Genomic DNA, 21584 nt, shown 5'->3' on the forward strand with positions numbered 1-21584 from the left:
GCCCAGTAAGGCAAGAAAAAAGGAATTAAAAATACAAGGATTGAGAAGGAAGAAATTCTTTATAGATTATGTGGTTGTGAGCATGGAAAATCTAAGAGAAGCTACTGATAAATTATTAGAATTATTAAGAGAATTTAACAAGCTTTCTGGTATAAAATTTATATATAAAAATTCATCACATTTCTGTACATAAACAAATCGATATCAAATTAAATTTAAAAGGGCTATCATTTATAATAGCTTAAAAATAGAAAATACCTAGGAATGAAGACCTTTATTAAGAAAATTATAAAACCTTAATAATGAACACTAAAGAAGACTGAAATGAATGGTGCGATACACAATGCTTATGAGTTGGAAGATCTAATATTATGAAGATTCCAATTAATCAAAAATCCATGAATTCATACTCTGAATTCTGTACAATTCAATCAGAATTCCAAATGGATTGTTTTTGGTTGGTTGGTTGTTAGATTGACAACTGATCCTAAAATTTATATGGGAGTACAAAGATCCAAGAGAAGCCAAAACACTCTTAAAGGACAAGAAGAAGTAAAGAGGGTTGCCTTTCAAATACCATTACTTATTATAAGGCTATAGGAATTAAGAAGGTATGGTATTGTCACAGGGATAAGTGGTCACACCAATGGGCAAAAAATGGAGTTCTGGTATATGGAAACTCTTTGCACCAGAGCTGGCATTGCAGATTGGTGGAAAGCACAGAGTCATCAATTAATGGTCCTAGAATAGTTGGTTTATCCATATGGGAAAAAATGAAATTAGATTAGCTTACACCATTTAAAAAAAATCAGTTTCAAATGTATTAAAAGGAAATGAACAAAACATCCTATGAAATGTCTAGAAGATAATATATGAGAATATTTTTTAAATTTGGGATAGTAGAAGATACAAAACATAAAAGAAAATAATGATAAATTTTATTCCATGAAAATTAACTTCTATTTTTCAAAATAAGTCACAAGAAAAGAAAAAGGTAGAAACCAGAAAAACATTTACAATGAAATAACAGATAAAATAATAATATCTGGAACATCTAAAAACCAAAAAGATCAGCTTAATATAATGATAGTTTAAAAAGAAAACAGGAATTTTATATGAGAGGAAATACAACTGGCATGTGAACAGATTTTTAACATCATTAATAGCCAGGGAAAAATAAGACCACAGACTACAAGCTAAGACCACAGACCATTTCACACTTATCAGATTGCAAAAAATCAAAACTATCACAGATATAGAGTAATGGAAGCTCCAGTTCCCTGTTGAAGGGAATGTGAACTGATAAAATTATTTTTGGAAAACAGGTAGAAATTACCTGTCAAAGCTGAAAATGAACATATCCTATGCAATTCTACCATTCGATATTTAACCCAGAAAAACTAAAGAATCACAGGCAAGAAGATTAAAGCAAGTTTGTTTATTATAGAAAAATAAAACTGAAACAAACCATGTTTTTCAAAAGCAGAAAGGATATTTAAATTGAAGTAAATTATTACAATGAAGTATTATAGAGCATTGAATGAATTAATTATAAAGCTGGGGTGGGCAAACTACAGCCCATAGGCCAGCTGTGCTTATAAATAAGACCTTATTAAAACACAGTCACACCCATTTTTTATGTATTATGTGTGATTGCTTTTGCACTAAAATAGTAGAGTTAAATAGTGGCAACAAAGACTGTATGGCCTGCGGAGACTAAAATATTTACTAACTGATCCTTTACAGAAAAAGTTTGCTGACTTCTGTTAAAGATCATTAAAGGTACTAATTACATTTTCACAAATCAACACAGATGAATCTCAAAATCATAATGTTGAATAATAGAAGCAAATCAAAGATTGTATACATATGTTTGTGTGTGTATTCCATTTATTTAATGTTCAAAAGAAGGCAAGATTAAATAATATATAGTCTAGAAATAAATATGTTCAGTAAAGCAGTATATTCTTTAAAAACATGGGAAATTTAAAACATGGAAATTCTGTAACCTAAAATTCATGATAGTGACTATTTGGCATATATTTGAAGTACTTGAAAGTATTTGAAGTATTTGAAAGGAGCATATGTGAGGCTTCTGGCTTTATGGTGATGTTCTGTTTCTTAGCTTTGGCAGAGGGTACCTAGGTATTTGTTTTGTTATTTTTCTTAAAATGTGCATTTGTTTTAACGCACATTTAAATGCACACTGTATTTTACAATAAAAATTTTAGTGTTATAATCAAGAAAAGTGTTCATGATATTGTTAAATGGAAGAAATGTTGCAAAATAATAAAGGTCATATGATCCCAATATTGTAATGAAAAGCAAAGATATATACCCACATAAATGTGGATATGTATGTACAGGAAAAAGACTAAGAATATAGAAATGAATATATGTGTCAGTTGTAAACAGAGACTAATACTAATGTATTATTCTTTAAAAATATATTGTTCAGCTTTTAAATGATGCATATGAAAAAAATTTAATTCAATGGAAAATAATAGGTTAAAAAGCAGGATATGGTATGGTATATGCAGAATTATCAAAGTATGAATACAGAGAAAGCTAAATAGAGATCATCAAAATGTTAGTAGTGCATGATTCTGCATGGTATAACTCTGGGTGAATTTCTACTATCTCCTGAAATTTTCAGTGTCCATGATGAATATGTACTACTTAGGCAGTGGGGTAGAGGATAGGTTTAATTTTTTTAAGCCTCCCTTGAGGTCATTCTTATCACCTTCTTTCTATCTAAGTATCCCTCCAGTCTTGGTTCTGTTGGCATTTTTCATTCTCATATGATGGCACATCACATTCAGTTGAAATTATTTATTATCTAACTTTTCAACTACATTGTAAGCTTTTTGATGACAGAGATCATACTTAGTCATTTCCACATACCCAGAACCTAGCCCAGTATTTGACATTTCTTAAGCTTTTGATAACTATGTAAACCAATAAACGAAGTAATACTCTCGATGTACTTCTAGTCTGGAGGAGGAGACCCATGCCTCTGCCAGGTATATACAGCAGTGCTGCCTTGGGCACATGGAAACCAGGACAAAGTATTGAAGTCAGAATCTTCACTTAACCCCATTAAGTTGCAGAAATTGAGAGACTACCAGAGAAAAAAGATATGAAAGAACAATATAGGAAAACATGAAAAACCATTATCATTAAGAAGGGACATAGATAATGCATCTGGAGTAGTTTTCCAATCCTTAATCTGACTTTTGGTGAACAGCTCTTTTCTCCAAAAAGATGGTAGAAAATTATACAAAATTTTAGCATTTTACAGTTTCCTTTATTCTTCAAAGTAATAATACATCTACTACCCAAAAGTAACTATGTGGTAGAAATGTGAGGTTGCTTAATTCCAAAAAGGATGAAGGTGTTGCCTAATATCACATATTTAGTTCATGGCAGAGAGAATTTGGGAACCCAGCTCTCTTTATCTTGTACTCTGAGTCCTCTGCTCTTGAAAGATCTCAATACTGGAGGGAAGATGTCCTTTTTATCTCAGCTGAGATACTGATACATGTGACATTGATACACAGAATTTGATGAGCTTTCTCTAGGAAGACATTTAAAAAAAGAGGAAATCGGGGCTTCCCTGGTGGCGCAGTGGTTGAGAGTCTGATGCAGAGGACACGGGTTCGTGCCCCAGTCCGGGAGGATCCCACTGCAAAAAAAAAAAAAAAAAAAAAAAAAAAAAGAGGAAATCACTTTATCTTGTTCTGGGTTGTTTTGATGTCTCTGTGAAGAGACAGGGGCATGGGTTTGATACGTATTACCTAATTTCCTTTTAGTTCTTCACATAGTTACTACTGTCTGGTGGAAGGGCAAGGGTCAGAAAAACACAGTACTTCCTTTATTTGTTTTCTTCTGCTGCAAGGCTAGCATCTATCTGTCTAGAAACTCCAGCGTCAGCCCCATTCATATCCACATCTCACATCCCACAAACACACACATACACACACATAGAGATTATGTTAAGCATATTTCTCTGGAAGTAATGATCTGGATGCCCCCATGTAACACTGCTGGATGAGACCTGGGCAAAGAACCTGACCCAGGATTGAGCATAATAAGTAAGGGGAGTCAAAGCAACATACAGACCTCAAAAGCTGATGGAACAATAAAGTTGGCCCTTACACTCTGAATGTCTGAGTTAGGTTTTGCATTTACATTTACTAATGAACATTTGATTAAAATATACTATATGCTGGCCTATTAAGACACTCTGCATAACTTACAATTTAGAATTACCCTACAAGGAAATAAAATACATACTCCCATTTTATAGATGGATAATTTGAAGCTGGGAAGGATAAACTACTTGTCAGACTCACATATCTAGTAATTGACAAGACCAGCTGTGAAACACAGTATGTGTGACTCCAAATTCTACATGCTTTCGTTGAGTCAAAACTCTACTGAATGTTCAGGAATGAGGTTCTGCTTAGAGGGGAAGAAGACAACAGCTGTATGAAAAATGCCTGACCCTCAGCCTTATTCACTGAAAAGATAACAGGGACATCACTGGTAGATGAAAACTCTGGGATTGTAAAGGTTTTTTAATTTACTATCTCTCCTTTATGATTTTAAACAGATTCTTCCATTATTAAGATGAAACTATGAGGATATTCTTGTTCACTTTATAGGCACCTGGTCTCAAAAAGTCATCATGCAAAACACAGGAAAAGTATGAAACTCTAATGTTCAAGAAAATCATCAGAAAACCGGGATAAGAAATGGAAGAAACTTAGAAAAATTGAAAACAGTTCTTCTCTCCTTTTTTTTCTACCATCAACCACTTCTTGCAAAGTTGGCAAAGGAGATGAGAGATGTTCTCTTAATTGCTGTGCATCTGAACTTAAAACAAAACGAAACAAAACAAAACAAAAGAACAAAGGTAGGACTCTCTCCAAGAGGCCTATGAGGGAGAAATTGAAAATCCCAAGCCTTAGAAGTCCAGCATTTCCTGAGTGTCAGAAGGAAGCTCAGGGTGTGGGGACCAACTTAAGGTCCAGAGCATTGCATCCTCTGGCCTGAGAGGATCTTCCTGCAGAGTTGAAGCCTCTTGAAACCCCAAATCCAGGAACTCTGTTTATTCCTGAAAGAGGACCAGATCCATCTGATCTAGGACTCTAGGGACTTCCCCCTTGAGAATCATTCCAGGGCACAAGGGACAGCAGAAAAATAGTTTGAGGCTCTATCCCAGGGGGCTGATTGGGAACTTGGGCAATTAGTAGAACAAAATTCTGCCTTTGGTTACTGACTCACAAGAGAAGCTTGCATTGTAGAAACTGAAATATGTTTTGTTAAAAAACCATTGAACCCAGAAGGAACATGCAAAATAAAATACATGTCAATTATTCTGTGCCTGAGGATTATTCCTTCTTTTAATGAAGCAGCAAATATTAATGAACATCTACTTGTGTTCCATGTAGTATGCTGAATTTTGGAGGTACAAGCAGAACAAAAACAGTCATGGTGTTTGCTCTCATGGAGCTTATCAAGGAGGGAGGCATATAGAGCTGTAGCTAATCCATTGGGTATCTTTGTGCAAATTAGAAAAAAAAGCCTCTTTTGGGTAGATGCAGCCCATGTGCACACCACTTGGTGAGTAGACAGTATATTTTTGTAATTTGTAAAAGAGCATCTCTTCAATGGGTGGATGGAGCTCCATACCAGGATATATGACTTGTCAAGTGAACTGTGGGCTGCATTTTATCCTTCACTCTCCCTCTTGATTAGGTATCCCTGTGCAGTGCTTAGCCTGCACACTAGGCAGGTTTCAAACAGTCTCAGAAATAAAAACACTATTATAAACAAAAATAAATGCTATAAGGAAAAATGCACGGTCTTATGAGAGCATATAATAAAGGAGGGTGAGTTTTGCTAGTCTGGGGAGTCTTGCAGTATTTTTCAGAGGATTGATGTTTGAGCTAGAATCTTTAAGATGAGTATGGGTCAACTAGGTGAAGTTAGGGAAGAGAATTTAAGGCAGAGAGAAAAACATGAGTGAAGGACTTGATAGATTCATGATAATAACTCATTCCAAGAACTGAAAGAAAGACAAATTGTGCACAGAGAATCTGAGGGAGAGATGAAGTTAGAAGGTAATGGGGAGGAGATTGTGCAGGGTTTTGTACCACTTCAAGCTTATTGTGAGGCTGATGTGGAGCCAGGCAACGCTTTTAAGGAGGTGAATGGCACCATCAGATGTGCATTTCCAAATGTCTGGTTGCAATGTGGAAAATAAATTAAAGAAGAGTAAGTTTGGAAGTGGAAAGGTCAATTAGGAGGCTGCTGAGGTTTTCTAGTGGAAACATAGGAGCTAGAACTTGGGAGGCAGATGTGGAGATGCTTTAGCTTGCTGAGACACACAAGACAAATTCATGATAGGCATCCTAGGTCCCATGGTCCAGTGACCTTCCTTTACCAGGACTCAGAAATTATGCGGGAGTTATTTCTCAGAAGAATGCTCATCTAGAGAAACAAAGTATGGCTTTTTATAGAAGTCTGAGGAATCTGAACTGTGATCCTCCTGTTGGAGTCTGACAGAATCTTGACTTAGTTCACCATCATGGAGAATCATCACAGCCTCTCACCTAGTTCTCTAACTAGAACCTTTGAATGAATGGGTAGCCATGTCCCCTTGAGGACAGACCCTGTGGTACTGCCACAAATAAATATTGTAAACACATACATCTCAATCTCTATAAAAAATTGACTCTCTTTGAGTACATTGTATCCTTGGGGTCATAAGGCTTTAGTGATAGAGTTGCTTGCACTATATCTTGGACCAACTTAGGAAACTTCTCTTGTTCTAGGCCCGCTCAAAATTGACAGCATCATGGCTTACTCAGAAAATGGGTTGAAGTAGCAAATGTGCAATATGTTGCCAAGCATGTCTATTTAATAATATATTTGAAAATGGGGAAATAAACCAGATTGTGTTTGGGAATCAATGGCCCTACTGTGAAATGAATTCAGGCCTGAATTCCATTTTTTACTTGACCTTCATGACTTTCCATGCTAAACTGTGTTTGCTATCGAGAGGATAATGTCAGTTCAGAGATAGTGGCCAGTATTCGCCCCAAAATATATCCCTTATATTCAGTCAGCCTGGCAAATAGATTCAGGTTCCTTTAAGGAAGTCTACAGAGTGATGAAAACTTATTTTACAATACTTTCAAAGAATTAAAGGAAACTATGTTCAAAGAATTAAAAGAAAAATATGGTAGTGAGTCCACAAGTAGTAAATCTCAAAAAGGAAGTAGAAGCCATAAAAAAGAAGCAACTGCAAATTCTAGAGATGAAGACTATAATAACTGAAATGATGATATAAACAGCAGATTTGAGATGGCAGAAGCAGGATCAGTGGACTTGAAAATCAATCAATAGAAATTATCCAATCTGAAGAACAGAAAAACAGAAGAATGAAGAAAGGTGAAGAACCTCAGAGACCTGTTAAAAAAAAAAAAGTAAACTTTTCAACACAGGTGTAGTAGGATTCTCATAAAAAGAGGAATAAAAAGGCAGAACAAATTTGAATGTATAATGACTAAAAACTCAAATTTTATTAAAAACGTTAACAGACTCAGTAAGCTCAAGAAATCTTAAGGTAAATGCAAAGAGAATTATATATAGACACTTCAAACTGCTGAAAGCCAAATACAAGGATAAAATCTTGAAAACAACCAGAGAAAAGTGACTCATCATATACATTTTTAACAAAAAATTCTATCTAGCAACAATATCCTTCAAAAATGAAGGCAAAATAAAGGTGAACTCAGGTAAACAAAGATTGACATTATTTGTTGCTAACAGACTTACTATACAAGAAATACAAGAGGAAGTTCTTCAAGCTGAAAGGAAATGACAATTGACAATAACTCATATCCACAGGGAAGAATGAAGAAAACCGGAAATGCTACCTATGTAACATATAAAGGACTGTATGTATGTGTGTGTCTGTTTATATATATGCATTTCTATTTTCTTCTTTTAGTTTCTTTTTAAAAAACATAACATTGTTTAAAACAGTTATGTAATTATAATACTGTATTTTTGGATTTATAAAAAATAAAAACGTAATGCATATGACGATAATAGCACAAAGGAGAGAGAGGAGGAAATGGAGTCATACTGAAGTTAAATTGCTATATGTCTTTGAAATCAAATCAGTATTAACCTGAACTAGATTGTGATAATTTAAATATTCATAGAGCAGTCACTAAAAAATGTAACTATAACATCAACAGAGGAATTAATATGGTACAATAAAAATATTTTAACAGAAAAAGCAGTAAAAGGAAACAAGAATGAAAAAGACATGAAACATAGAAAACAAATAGCAAAATGGAAGACATTAATTCAGTCATATTATTAATTACATTAAAAGTGAATGCATTAAATCCTCTGATTAAAGGGGAAAATTGTCATATTGTATTTAAAAAAGCAAGATCCAACTATGTGCTGTCTATAGGAGATACACTTTAGAATCAAAGACACAAATACTTGAAAGTAAAAGCTTGTAACTGGACCTATCATGCAAACAGTAGCCATAAGAGAGCTAAAGTGGCTATGTTAATTTCAAACAACATAGACTTTCAGATAAGGAATATTGCAAGAGACAGAAATATATTTACTTATGATAAAAGGTCAATATGTTAGGAAGATATGAAATTATAAATGTATACCTGACGACAGAGCCCCAAAATCCATGAAGCAAAAATGACAGAATGAAAAGAGATAGGTAATTCAACAATTATAGCTGGAGAACTCAATAATTCAATTTCAGTACTTTATAGAACAACTAGACAGAGGACCTGTAAAGATATAGAATACTTGAACAACAGTCATTATTAACCAGCTTGACCTAACTGACATTTATGTAAAACTCCCTACAAAAATATCAGAGTACATCTTCTTTTCAAGAGTATGTAGAACACTCTCCAGACTAGACTGTATATCAGGCCACAAAAGACCTCAAAAATTTTTTAAAAATTGAAATCTTCTTTGGCTGATACTAACATAAAACAATTACTTTCTTTTAGTTATTGTTTATATCGTATTTTTTTTATTCTTTTGTTTTCAATCGTTCTGTATCCTGATAATTAAGGTACGCCTCATCTTAACAAAACTTTGTTTTCCTCTCCATCTGACAATCTATGTCTACTAATTGGATTATTACTTTACATTTAATGAAATTTACATTTTAAATTTAATGAAATTACTGATATATTTGGGTTTAAATATACCATGTTAGGATTCATATTCTTTTTTCCTAGTTTTTTTTGTGACTACCTTTCCTCTCATCTTTTTGTTTATTTTGGAGTCATCAAGCCTTTTTATTATTTCTTGCCTTTTTCGTTTGTTACCTTTATAACATTTTTTTTTTTTTTTTTTTTTTTTTTTGCAGTATGCAGGCCTCTCACTGTTGTGGCCTCTCCCGTTGTGGAGCACAGGCTCCGGACGCACAGGCTCAGGGGCCGTGGCTCACGGGCCTAGCTGCTCCGCGGCATGTGGGATCTTCCCGGACCGGGGCACGAACCCGTGTCCCCTGCATCGGCAGGCGGACTCTCAACCACTGTGCCACCAGGGAAGCCCCCCTTTACATCATTTTAATGGTTATTTTAGAATTACATTTCAAGGACAATGCAAAGACTATATGAAGCCTTAATTTAATTTATTACCATTTTCATGTTATTGTTGTATATTTTAACTCTATAAATATTTAAAAATTTATAATACATTAATTTATTATTGTATAATATTAAGTATAATACTAATTTATACTTGCCCATGCATTTATCTTTTCTGTTCTGTTATTTTAAAATTCATTTTGGTTTTTTTTGTTTTTTTCATTTTTGTTTCCATCTAGGATAGATTTTCCTTCTACCTGAAGAACTCCTTTTGATATTTCCTTAATGCAGGTCTGATGGTGAATTCTCTCATTTTTTTTCCATTTCTAAAAATGTCTTTGTTTTTCTTTTTTAGTGAGGGAGATTTTCCCTGAATATAGAATTCTAGTTTGGCAGTTATTTTCTTTCAGAACCCTGAAGATGCCATTCCACTGATTTGTGTTTTCCATTATTGCTACCAAGAAGTCATTTAATAGTCTTACTGTTATTCCTTGAAAATAATGTATCTGTTTTCCTCTAGCTACTGTAAAGACTTTTTATCTTTTTTTTTTTAGTTATTTTACATGATATGCCTACGTGCCTTTTGTGTGTAGGTGCATGTGTATATATCCTGTGTGTATTTCAGAGTGATTCTCGAATCTGTATCTGATGTTTTCTTCAGGTTTGGAAAACGTATGGCTATGATTTCTTCATATATTGTGTCTGATATATTCTACCTCTCCTATCCATGGGCAACTCCAATTACACATATGCTAGACCTTTTAACTGGGTTTCATATGCCTCAGGTACTCTTCCAAGCTTACACGGTTGTTGGCAGAATTAGTTCCTTGTGGTTATAGGACAGAGGTTGTGTTTTCTTACCAGCTGCCAACTGAGATTGCTCTGTTCCTAGAGGCTGTCCACATTCCTTGCCAAATGGCCTTCTTGTAAGCCCTCTCAAAACTTGGTAGCTTATTTCTTCAGAGCCAGTAAGGAACTATCTCTTGTTCCTGTTTACTGAGGTGAATTTTTATAGATGTATTATAAACATGGGTGTGACATCCATCACCTTTGCTTTATTCTCTTGAGTAGAGGCAAGTCACAGTTCTGCCCACAGTCCAGAGGAGAGGATTGTATTATACATGGGTGTGACTCATTGAGGGTCACCTTAGGTGCATTTGCTACAATCTATTTATCTTAAAGTTGTATCAGATAATTTTAATACAGTGATTTTTTTTTATGTGTCTGTTTCTGTTGAGTGCTTTTTTTTTTTTTTTTTTTGTTCTTGATCTTTACCCTTTTGGTCTTTTCTCCCAGTATGTTTATTGTATTTTTATCATATCCTGGACACTCTATATCATTTATAGATGTAAAAACCATTATACAGCTTGCAGGCTGTGCAAAAACCACTGGTAGGCTCATGGGCCAGTAGGCTGTAGTTTGCCTACCTCTGTTATAAATGAAAAAAAAAATTGTAAATTGTAAAAATAAATTGAGGCTGTACATTATATTACCTTCCTCTAGAGAAGCAAGAGCAAATTAACACAAATAGGTATTAAGTAAAATTGAGCTGGATTCAGTCTTTGTGAGGGTTAACTTATTTCCACTTTACCCTTTTGCCTAGGGTATAGCCCTTAAGCATATGGAGACTGCCATTTTTTCAGTCTTTTGACCAAAGAATACAGACAACAAGTTACAGTTCCTCAAGGAAACTACAAAGAATTGAGTGTCAGGCTAACATTTCCACATATCTTTTCTTTCTTTCTTTCTGGAATCTTTGCCCCTCAACTCTTCTCTTACTTAGAAGCTGTATCTACATCTTACAGTCTTTATAACATCATTCTAAGGATGGAGGAGAACTAGTTCTTTCCTTCAACTTTATAGGAATAGGAAGGGTAGCAGGGTGGAAGGAGCCCTGGTAATGGTCAGGGCAACTCTTCCCTCCAAAACATTAATCTCAGGATTAGGAAGTGAGCTGACTGAGTAATAAGGTCTCCAAGTATTCTGCTGTTTGGATTGTGTCTTCTGATATTGATCACTTGGGAGCAGTCAGTGCTGTTTTGGGAAGGAGACCCAGGAGTCTGGAACAGACAATTTGCACCTTATAAAGAAACCTCAAGCCGGAGTTACTGCTTTGTGACTCAATGAGGAGCTTCTTCCAGGAGGAGGGGCTGTGAGAATCTAGAGGAAATTAATGTGACTTTGTCCTTCACTTCTAATCTCAGACACTGGAAGACTGGGATAGGCATTGTTTCCTTCCTGTCCAGTTCTTTTATATATTGCACCCAAGAGGTATCTAAAGATTTGCCAGTGAAGGGGAAATTGCTATTAAACCATAGCTCTGCTTAGTAAGACATTAGTGACCTTCAGATTAAAAAAAAAAAAAAAGTAGACTATTTGCTCAAATAGCAAATTTTTACAATGTGGTCTAAATTTAAATAACTGATAGGTTTTAAATAATTATCAGGAAAGGCACTGATAATGATCTGGGAAACATTCTATAACTATTCGTAAAAATCCATATCTAATTTGCAGGCAGTCAAATTCCCAGAGTCGGGGGTATGACCCTCAGGAATGAATACAGCTCTCTAGAATACCCGAGAAATAGGCCACTTGGTGAGTTTCACTTCCTGATATGCCAGAATGTTTATTATAGTATATATTCAGTTATCACACAGCCAGTGATAAGTCTATACAAGGAGGAACATGATCTCTCCTAGAGAATATTGTGAATTCTATGATTTTGGAAATGCGGATCTGTAAACTAACATAAGAAAGAGGGACATAAGACTTCAAAGGCCTGTAATTGGGTCCTTTACAAAAGGCTGTTCAAAAATCTAAGCTCCATGAGGACAAGGACCATTCCTCGGTCATCTTTGTTGTCCTAGTATTAGCACAGTACTTACACTTTGTGACTATTCAACACATTGAACTATTGAAAAAAAATGGTTTTGTTTGGATTTGAAGGAAAATTTTACTATTCACAGGAAACAAACAAACAAGAAAACCAGAGAATGATGAGATAAATAAGCTCTCTTCACTGGAGGAAAAATATAAATAGTATATTCATCCATGATTAAGTCAGGGGAAGGCTTTGTTTCACTTTTTTGGGGGGGGTGTCATTTATTTGAAAGAAATAAAAGGTAGTAAAAATTCCAAAGTCAAAGACATTATCTGAATTTTGAGGTTTCTGTCCATCTGTACTCTCCCTATTTTTTGGTCTCTCATGTTTCCTTCCTACACCCTAGATGAGTAATCCTACCCCTGCCAATGTTTTTCATTTCCCCATTCCACTCTGCACCCCTTTACTGATTGTCCTATCTGTTAGAGTCTCCCACATTATGGTGCTGGGGTACAGTTTTTTAGGGTGTCAACAGTTAGTGCTGATTAATGGTCTGGAGGAGAAGAGAAACAGAAATATTGTAGGCTACCAGCATGAGTAAGATCTTCTGGCCAAGAAAGTGGAATTAAGTTATAAGAATAACATGGATGGGGGCTTCCCTGGTGGCACAGTGGTTGAGGATCTGCCTACCATTGCAGGGGACACGGGTTTGAGCCCTGGTCCGGGAAGATCCCACATGCTGCGGAGCAACTAAGCACGTGCACCACAACTACTGAGACTGCACTCTAGGGCCCGTGTGCCACAACTACTGAGACTGCACTCTAGGGCCCGTGTGCCACAGCCCGTGTGCCACAACTGCTGAAACCCATGTGCCTAGTGCCCATGCTCCACAACAAGAGAAGCCACTGCAATGACAAGTCCGTGCACCACAACGAAGAGTGGCCCCCACTTAACACTAGAGAGAGCCTGCATGAAGCGACAAAGGCCCAACACAGCCAAAAATAAATTAATTAATTTTAAAAAAAATCAGTCACAGGACTAGAAGGGACTGAGGATACTATGCTAACTCCATTTAAAAAAAAAAAAAAAGAATAACCTGGATGACTTTCAAATCAAGTGTGCAAGTATAATGAAAACCGTGATTTTATAGTGGTAGATTCCAAACTATTACTTATAATCCAGAAATGCAATCTAGAAGTCACTGAATGTCAGTCTTAGATATATTATCTGGGTGGGCTACTGTGATCTAAGGGAGAAGTAAAATGTTGGGCATCTTCAAGAAGGGGATTAGAAGCAAAAATGAAAGTCTTATTCTACCTGATTCATACCTGTGTTGATATAGTACATGTAGCAGTGCATTGTTCTGATCAGTGTACCTCAGGAAAGATTTTTAAAGTGTATGAAAAAGTCCATATGAACAATTGGAAGGGAAATGATAAAATTTATAAAATCAAGGCTAGGATAATCACAGGCTTCTTTACACATCCTAGAATGCTAGGCTGAAGCCTGTCTATCTCCTACTGCGTCTCTTAAATATTTAAACTGGTTCATATGTGGAAAACAAAAAGAAGTACTAGGGAATTCCCTGGTGGTCCAGTGGTTAGGACTCAGCACTTTCACTGCCAGGGGCCCAGGTTCAATTCCTGGTTGGGGAACTAAGATCTGTGCATCGTGACCAAAAGAAAAAAGAAGAAGAAGTACAAATAAAACTACTATTTATTAAGGGCTTCCTATGTATCAAGTGCATGTCAAACTCTTCAAAGACATTAACCCATGTAAAACTTATGGCAACTCTGTGGAGTATTACTATATTCAATTTATAAATGAGTTTAAATATTATGCTTAAAATGTAGAGGGGCTACTGAAGGAATTTATCCATTAGCAGACTTTTTTTTTTAAAGAATGTTATGTTAGCATAAGGTATTTGTTTTTCTCTTTCTGACTGATGAACCTAGGGGCAAGACAGGAATAAAGACACAGATGTAGAGAATGGACTTGAGGACACAGGGAAGGGGAAGGGGAAGCTGGGATGAAGTGAGAGAGTAACATTGACTTGTATACACTACCAAATGTAAAATAGATAGCTAGTGGGAAGAAGCTGCATAGCACAGGGAGATCAACTCAATGCTTTGCAACCACCAAGGAGGGTGGGAGGGAGACACAAGAGGGAGGGGATATGGGGATATACGTATGCACATAGCTGATTCACTTTGTTATACAGCAGAAACTAATACAACATTGTAAAGCAATTATAGTCCAATAAAGATGTTAAAGGAAAAAAGAGAAAAGAAAAAGAATGTTATGACAACATTCGGAAGAAAGACTTGGACTAAGGTCAACTGAAATGAGGGGGATTAGTTAGGAGACCATTGCAGTCATCATAGAGAATGATGATGGTGGTCGAAAGTTGAGTGTTGGTAGAAAGCATGGAGAAGAAGGGACAGAGTGGAGAGAATTTCAGGAGGCGCTGTCTTCAGGATGGAAAAGGGAAGGGAGATAGTTAGGATGGTTCTCAGCTTCCTGAATGGAGGTAATGGTTAAACATCGTGGGTAATCAGGAGTAGATATGGGTTTATGGGCAAGGTTAACTCTGTTCCAGTATAGTCTCCAATTCTGAGCTCATGTGGAATAAGCTCAATTCTATCCTCATCACAACTTGGAATATGTAAAATTAAAGTGAAAAATAGAACATCTGGCCCTTCACTGATTAAATGAGCTTTATCTTTGCTCTCACACTAGGAAAACCATTCCCTACTTGAAGCGACTTGAAGGGATATCCTCATACTTATTCCAGCCTCTCTCCTGCCTTTGGCTAGAATTCAAGGAAATAAGCTAAATACCTGCATGGCCTTAGAATATCTAGAAGTGCTCCCTTTTTGAGTCTTTCATGATCACAGTAGACTTTAGCACAGGGTTTAGGGAAGTGAAGCCTGGGACCTAGGGTTCTGGGGAGGAGAAGCCACTCTAGGACCTTCATGGGACATTTGATATTGACAGTACATTTTGACAGTGTTGAAAGGTTATCAGCCTCAGGTATCTTTTGTCTTTCACTTAGGTCACTGTTCCTCACTGGATGCTTAGAGGGCTAAATCAAGAGTGTTGGAGGAGGAACTATAGAGCTGGGCTTCTTCCTGGACCTGGACTTACCTCTTCAATGGCTAGGTAATTATTTCTACAAATCTATCTTTTGATGTGTCTGTATTTTCCTTCTCAGATCTATCTCTGCCATCAACCCCAGGGTCCTGGGGTAACACTTCCATAGCAATAAAGAAGAGGGTGGGGGGAAGGTGATGGCTCTGAGCAAGTGACCAATAGCTGAACACTGATGACCCTTGAGGTCTTGGGCATTGTTCAGAGGATGGACATACCTTTTACTGAAGGCCTTGGTCCAGCCTACTGTCTTTCATGATTATCATCACACATTTCTTTCCTTTGCCCAGCTCTTTTAGACCTAGACCTCCCTCAGTGCTAAAGCCAAACTCCACTGTTGTGACTGAGTTCCTTTTTGAAGGTTTCCCCAGCTTTGGGTGGTAGCACAGGCTTGGTTTCTTTGTTGTCTTTCTAACTTTGTACGTGCTGACTCTCTTTGGCAATGTCATTATTGTGATTGTTATTCACCTGGACCATCACCTCTATACTCCCATGTACTTTTTCCTGAGCATGCTGTCCATCTCTGAGACCTGCTACACTGTGGCCATCATTCCCTGTATGCTTTCTAGCCTCCTGAGTCCTCATCATCCCATTTCTATCCAAGGCTGTGCCACTCAGCTCTTCTTCTGTCTCACCTTTAGTATCAATAACTGCTTCCTGCTCACAGCCAGGGGGTATGATTGCTATGTGGCCATCTGCAACCCACTACAGTATTCAGTCATCATGGGTAAAGAGGTCTGTATCCAGTGGCATCTGGGTCCCTGGGAATTGGCCTGGGTATGGCCATTGTACGGGTAACATCTGTTTTTGGCCTGCCCTTCTGTGATGCCTTTGTCATCTCTCACTTCTTCTGTGACATGAGACACCTGCTGAAGCTGGCCTGCACATACACCACTGTCAACGAGATCATCAACTTTGTTGTCAGTGTTTTTGTCCTTGTTCTACCCATGGGCCTGGTCTTCATCTCCTATGTCCTCATCATCTCCACCATCCTCAAGATTGCTTCAGCTGAGGGTCAGAAGAAGGCCTTTGACACCTGTGCCTCCCACCTCACAGTGGTCATCATCCACTATGGCTGTGCCTCCGTCATTTACCTGAAGCCTAAGTCCCAGAGTTTCCTGGGTCAGGACAGACTCATCTCAATGACCTACACTGTCATCACTCCTCTGCTGAACCCCGTCGTGTACAGCCTGAGGAACAAGGAGGTCAAAGATGCTCTGTGCAGAGTCAGGGGCAAAAGCCCCTCTCCTCTTAGTGAGGAGGTCGTTGAAGGCCTTTTCTTTCATTTTGTAAATATGTATTAATTTTAATGCTGCATCAATAATACCTTTAAGTACGGGATCAAGAAGAATAGACTAAATTGAATTGGGTGCTAAAATTGGAGACTTCCATTTGAGCTAGTCATGGTTCTCTGTGACCTCCTTTAGAGAAGATAGAAAATGACTTGGCATACACTTAAGAATATAGGGGAAAGATTTACCTGCCTGGATCACTCATACCTATGTTATACACCCATGCACACATCTACATATGCCCTGAGAATATATTGGGTTATACAACTCCGGTAAAGCACAAAATCCAGCAAGTTTCTAGAAAGCTAATGAACAAAGTGTTTGTAAACCACCTCAGAAAAACCTCTGTTGTTGTTGTTAAGGGTGTATGAGTAATTTATGCAAAATTTTAACAGATAAGTGTGGAGACACATGCATGTCCTTTTCTGTGGATGTTGAAGGCTTTCTTGTAATCTGTTTTTGCTGCTTACTAATATCTCATCACAGCCTGAGGACTCTTCAGAAGGCCAAAAAAAAAAAAAAAAAACAAAACACTCTCCAAGTGGATAGAACTGCCCTAACTGACCATTCCTGGAGATGAGGAATACAAATGTGGGAAGGCAAAAAATCACCAGTTACTAGAACACAGAGGTGGGTTGTCCATAGTCCCAAGATGCTTAGGTGAGAAAACTCCAATTTGGAAAGGAGAGCATGCTGAACAATTCAATGCTTTTCACATCTCCAGTGCAGGAGTGAAAGAGGATGGAGGCTGGAAGAAGCCAAGCAAAATCATAGTTCCTTTTGCAGGGTAGACTTAAATCTTTGAAATAGTGTTATAAATGTAAGCACTTTAACTACAACTTCTGAAATTATTTATTAATGAGCAGAAGTCTGAAGCTTGACTTAATGAAAAAAATTTCCAGTAAGTTCCTAAGCTGTCAGAGGTTAATCTTCAGAAATTTCTTCTTAGATACTCCCAACTTAAAACCTGAGGTAAAAAACAGCATTTCATGTTTGAGCATCACAGAAGGTGAAGGTGTATACCCTGGTCCTCTCTCCCTCATCCTTCCACTTCACTCTGGCCTTCTATACTGAAGAACAGGTATAACCTGAGTTTCAAACCCAGTTCTTGCCGTCTCTAGAATCCAGCTGATCCCATGGGGTGACGCTGCAGAGGCAAGATATCACTTGTAAGAGTGTCATGAAGTTAGCTGGGTGCTGAAGATAGGACAAGGCAGTGGAAATTAACAAATCTTCTAAGTCAAGCTAACATGTCTTGCTTTGCCAAGAAACACTGGCATGTGCTATCTGACCAGAGATAAAAGATATCTTTGCCTTTGTGACCAGATTTCTAGAAATGATAGAGTCAGTTTATTTCTGTTAGGATAGCCAAGAATTGCCAAAAACAGTTAAGAAAAACTGTTTTTGCATTGTGTTCTGCTTAGTCTAGATAAAGCTGTTAGGTAAAGGTCTGATGACCAGTGTCAGTTTCTGATAAGGCACCCGATAGGGACTTGGGCTTGGTAACTAACTGTCCAGGGCTGGTAGACAACTTAAGGCAGGGAGACAATAATACTCTCTGAGTTTCTCTGGGCACCCAGGCTGGCGAGTACCTCTGCCATTCTCAGCATAAAGCTCCCATCTCTGACTTCAAGGAGATTCTCTTCTTGTCCCATTTCCCATTTAATGAGAAGAGAGAAATAGCAGAGCTTTTCTTCAAGTACTCAATTTCCCAAAATACAAGGTGTATCTTTTGTCCGAGTTTCCACTCTTGAGGTAACCAAGGAAATTTGTCTTCCATTGGCCACTAGTAGGGAGCTACCAACTTGATTTTCAAAAACCAATCCTAATTATTGGGAGTTTGTGACATTTTGTAGCAGACAATTTGGAACAGCCATCATGGGAAAGATATTTGCTCTATGGACTGGCCTAGACCAATCTGGTAAGATATTGGAGGTAACAGAGGAAGCCCCAAGGGTGGAGCTGGGGTGAATTATTTCTATTCTAATCATTTGTATAACCTCCATACTTCTTCCCTGGCACAGATAGACTTTATGTATACTGAAATAAAAAAGCACCTTTATAAATGCCATATTTTGGGGGTCCACAAAATACTCAAGAACTCACTGTGTGTTCCACATTCCCTATGGAACAGATGTATGAATATCAGGAAGAAAAAAGGTGGAAATAAATGGTAGACATAAGTCTGGTATGAACCTGAAATTTAGATACATGGGAGAGCACAATGAAGGGAGAGACCAGTGTGTAGAGGATGAAGGAGAAATTCACACCAGAGCTCTTTTGGGAATGTGTTCTTAGCCTTTGTGCTGGAGAGTCACCTCATAGAACTGGGTTCCCACGTAATGAAGGACAAAATGGGCTCAAAGGGAGCTTAGAGACCACCTAGTCCAAATGCCGCTTGTTACAAAGAAGAAATGAAATCTCAGAGACTGGCAAGAACTTGCCCCAGTCACACAGCTGGTTAACAACAGCTCAAACTTCCAGGTTTATGCTCTGTCCATAGCCCTTGCCAGCTGGGAGTGAGGATGAAAATGGAGGTAAAAGTGAATTGGAGGTAAAGTGAAAATAGAAGTAAAAGTCACTCAGAGACTCAGAAAATCCCTCAGAAGATGTATCTGAAGCTTATAAAGCCTCGACTTTCTATTCATGTTCAGTCTCTCTCAATTCTTAACTCCGGGTCACTTGGCCTCAGACCAAATAAAGGAGGAAGTAACTTGCTCTTTAGCCTGATGCATAGCTGTGTGTTAAACACTGTGAGACAAGATGTTGTTAATGAATGTTCTGTAAGACTGTGGTCTCAAGGTTATAACTTCTAACAGACCTCCTGTCTTTCCTTAAAGGTAGGGAAGTGTCCAGGAACAACACCAAGGAGCATGCTGTAGGGACTTTTCCTGGCCTATGGCTGCAGGAAAAATCTCTTCTCCACTCACCAGGCTTCTTTACACAAAGCCAAGTGCCAAGGCCATTCCCTGAGAATCTGGTCATTTCCTATCTCTCTGAAGTGATTTTAAAAAAAGAGACAGTGTTAAGGAGGTTCATACCAGCGTTGGGGACCAGGGTGGGCTGCCCCTAAATGTGCCACAATGACATATTGATTATTTTGAATTAAAGTTACTTAAGAATCAGGGATGGATGGATTGGGAGTTTGGGATTAGCAGTTACAAACTATTATATATAGAATGGATAAACAACAAGGTCCTGCCGTATAGCACAGGGAACTATATTCAATATCCTGTGATAAACCGTAATGGAAAAGAATATGAAAAAGGATATATCCTCATATTTTTTCATATTCTTTTCCATATATATTTCTTTTTTTTTTTTTTTTTTTTTTTTTTTTGCGGTACGCAGGCCTCTCACTTTTGTGGCCTTTCCCGTTGTGGAGCACAGGCTCCAGACGCGCAGGCCCAGCGGCCATGGCTCACGGGCCCAGCCGCTTCGTGGCATGTGGGATCCTCCTGGACCAGGGCACGAACCCGCATCCCCTGTATCGGCAGATGGACTCTCAACCACTGTGCCACCAGGGAAGCCCTCCATATATATTTCTGTCTTCCTGAAAGTAGGAAATAAATCTCGCACATGAGAGGTGTACTCCTTGCATCTGGAGATAGAAGGACACCCTTACTGCCAGAGAGAGGGAATTCGGGGCTTAGAAGCCTATATAAACAAACTTGTTACTTATTTTATTTACCACCTCAAGCCCAAACTCTGTTTAGATTCTTCACGAATTGAGCACACCAATCCTAAGCTTCTTTGTCCTGTCAATTCCTCTCAAATGTATCATTTCTTTGTCTAAAAAGTATAAAAGCTGCCTGCTTTGACCACATTTTAGGTCCCATTTCTATGAGACCTCTGTGCACATGAATTAAAAAGTATTTCTTTTTCTCTTGCTAATTTGTCTTGTGTAAATTTTATTATTAGTTCAGCCACAAAAGCTCAAGAGAGGTCAAGGGGAAATTTTTCCCCACCTCAACAACAAATACCTATATATATTTTTAAAAGCTTTAATAATTATTCTCTGCTTTATGGCCCCAAACATCCTTCGGAGAAAATGGGCCTTGTCAGTCTCATGGATATTTACAAATTTTCCCCTAGTTCACTTCATCCTTATGTTACGTTATTAATTGTTCGAAAACACAGGTAAACTAAAGGTGCTCTGATCCTCCATTGCCTGTTGTGAACTCTTGGTCAGCACTGATAGTATGTTGCCTCTCCTCCCTAATGCTTTCCCCAGGCCCCCACTATAACTGTCTCCATAAGCAGAGGTGGGGTGTGGGTGGGGGAGCAAAGACTGTGTCTTTGTCTGAGATCTTATTCAGTCCTGGATTGTTTTCAGAGTGAGAGTCATGATTATTATTTGCTAGAATTTCACTAAGATGCTTAATTCCGGTGCTGTAAGAGGGTATACAAGATTTAAATTGGGGAGATATTAGAGGAGTGAAACAATCACAGGGAAATCTTAGACTGAGCCTCATCCCCAGAGACCTATGGCTCAAGGCTGCCCCAGGTTCTGCCAAGAACTAGAAGTTCATATGATAGTAAGTTGAAGAGAGAGCATAAAAATGATCAACTTCATCAGCATTCTACCATGTCTTCTCATTCCTAGCTCAGACTTACAATGGAGATAACATTAGAAGAGAGAACATTTCTAATCTAGACCTT

The 21584-nt window shown here is 37.7% G+C and overlaps 1 protein-coding gene across 1 annotated transcript; it reads left to right on the top strand.

Moving 5' to 3' along the window:
* Positions 1 to 15648: 15648 nt before the first annotated feature.
* Positions 15649 to 21171, top strand: LOC109549580 (olfactory receptor 10J3). Its single transcript, XM_033856725.2, is given in 2 exon segments — positions 15649 to 16375; positions 16378 to 21171. Coding segments are annotated over 2 exon segments (810 nt in total). The 5' UTR covers positions 15649 to 16122; the 3' UTR covers positions 16935 to 21171.
* Positions 21172 to 21584: the final 413 nt, after the last annotated feature.

This window comes from Tursiops truncatus, chromosome 1 (assembly GCF_011762595.2).
Source record: "Tursiops truncatus isolate mTurTru1 chromosome 1, mTurTru1.mat.Y, whole genome shotgun sequence".
In the NCBI taxonomy this organism is placed as follows: Eukaryota; Metazoa; Chordata; class Mammalia; order Artiodactyla; family Delphinidae; genus Tursiops; species Tursiops truncatus.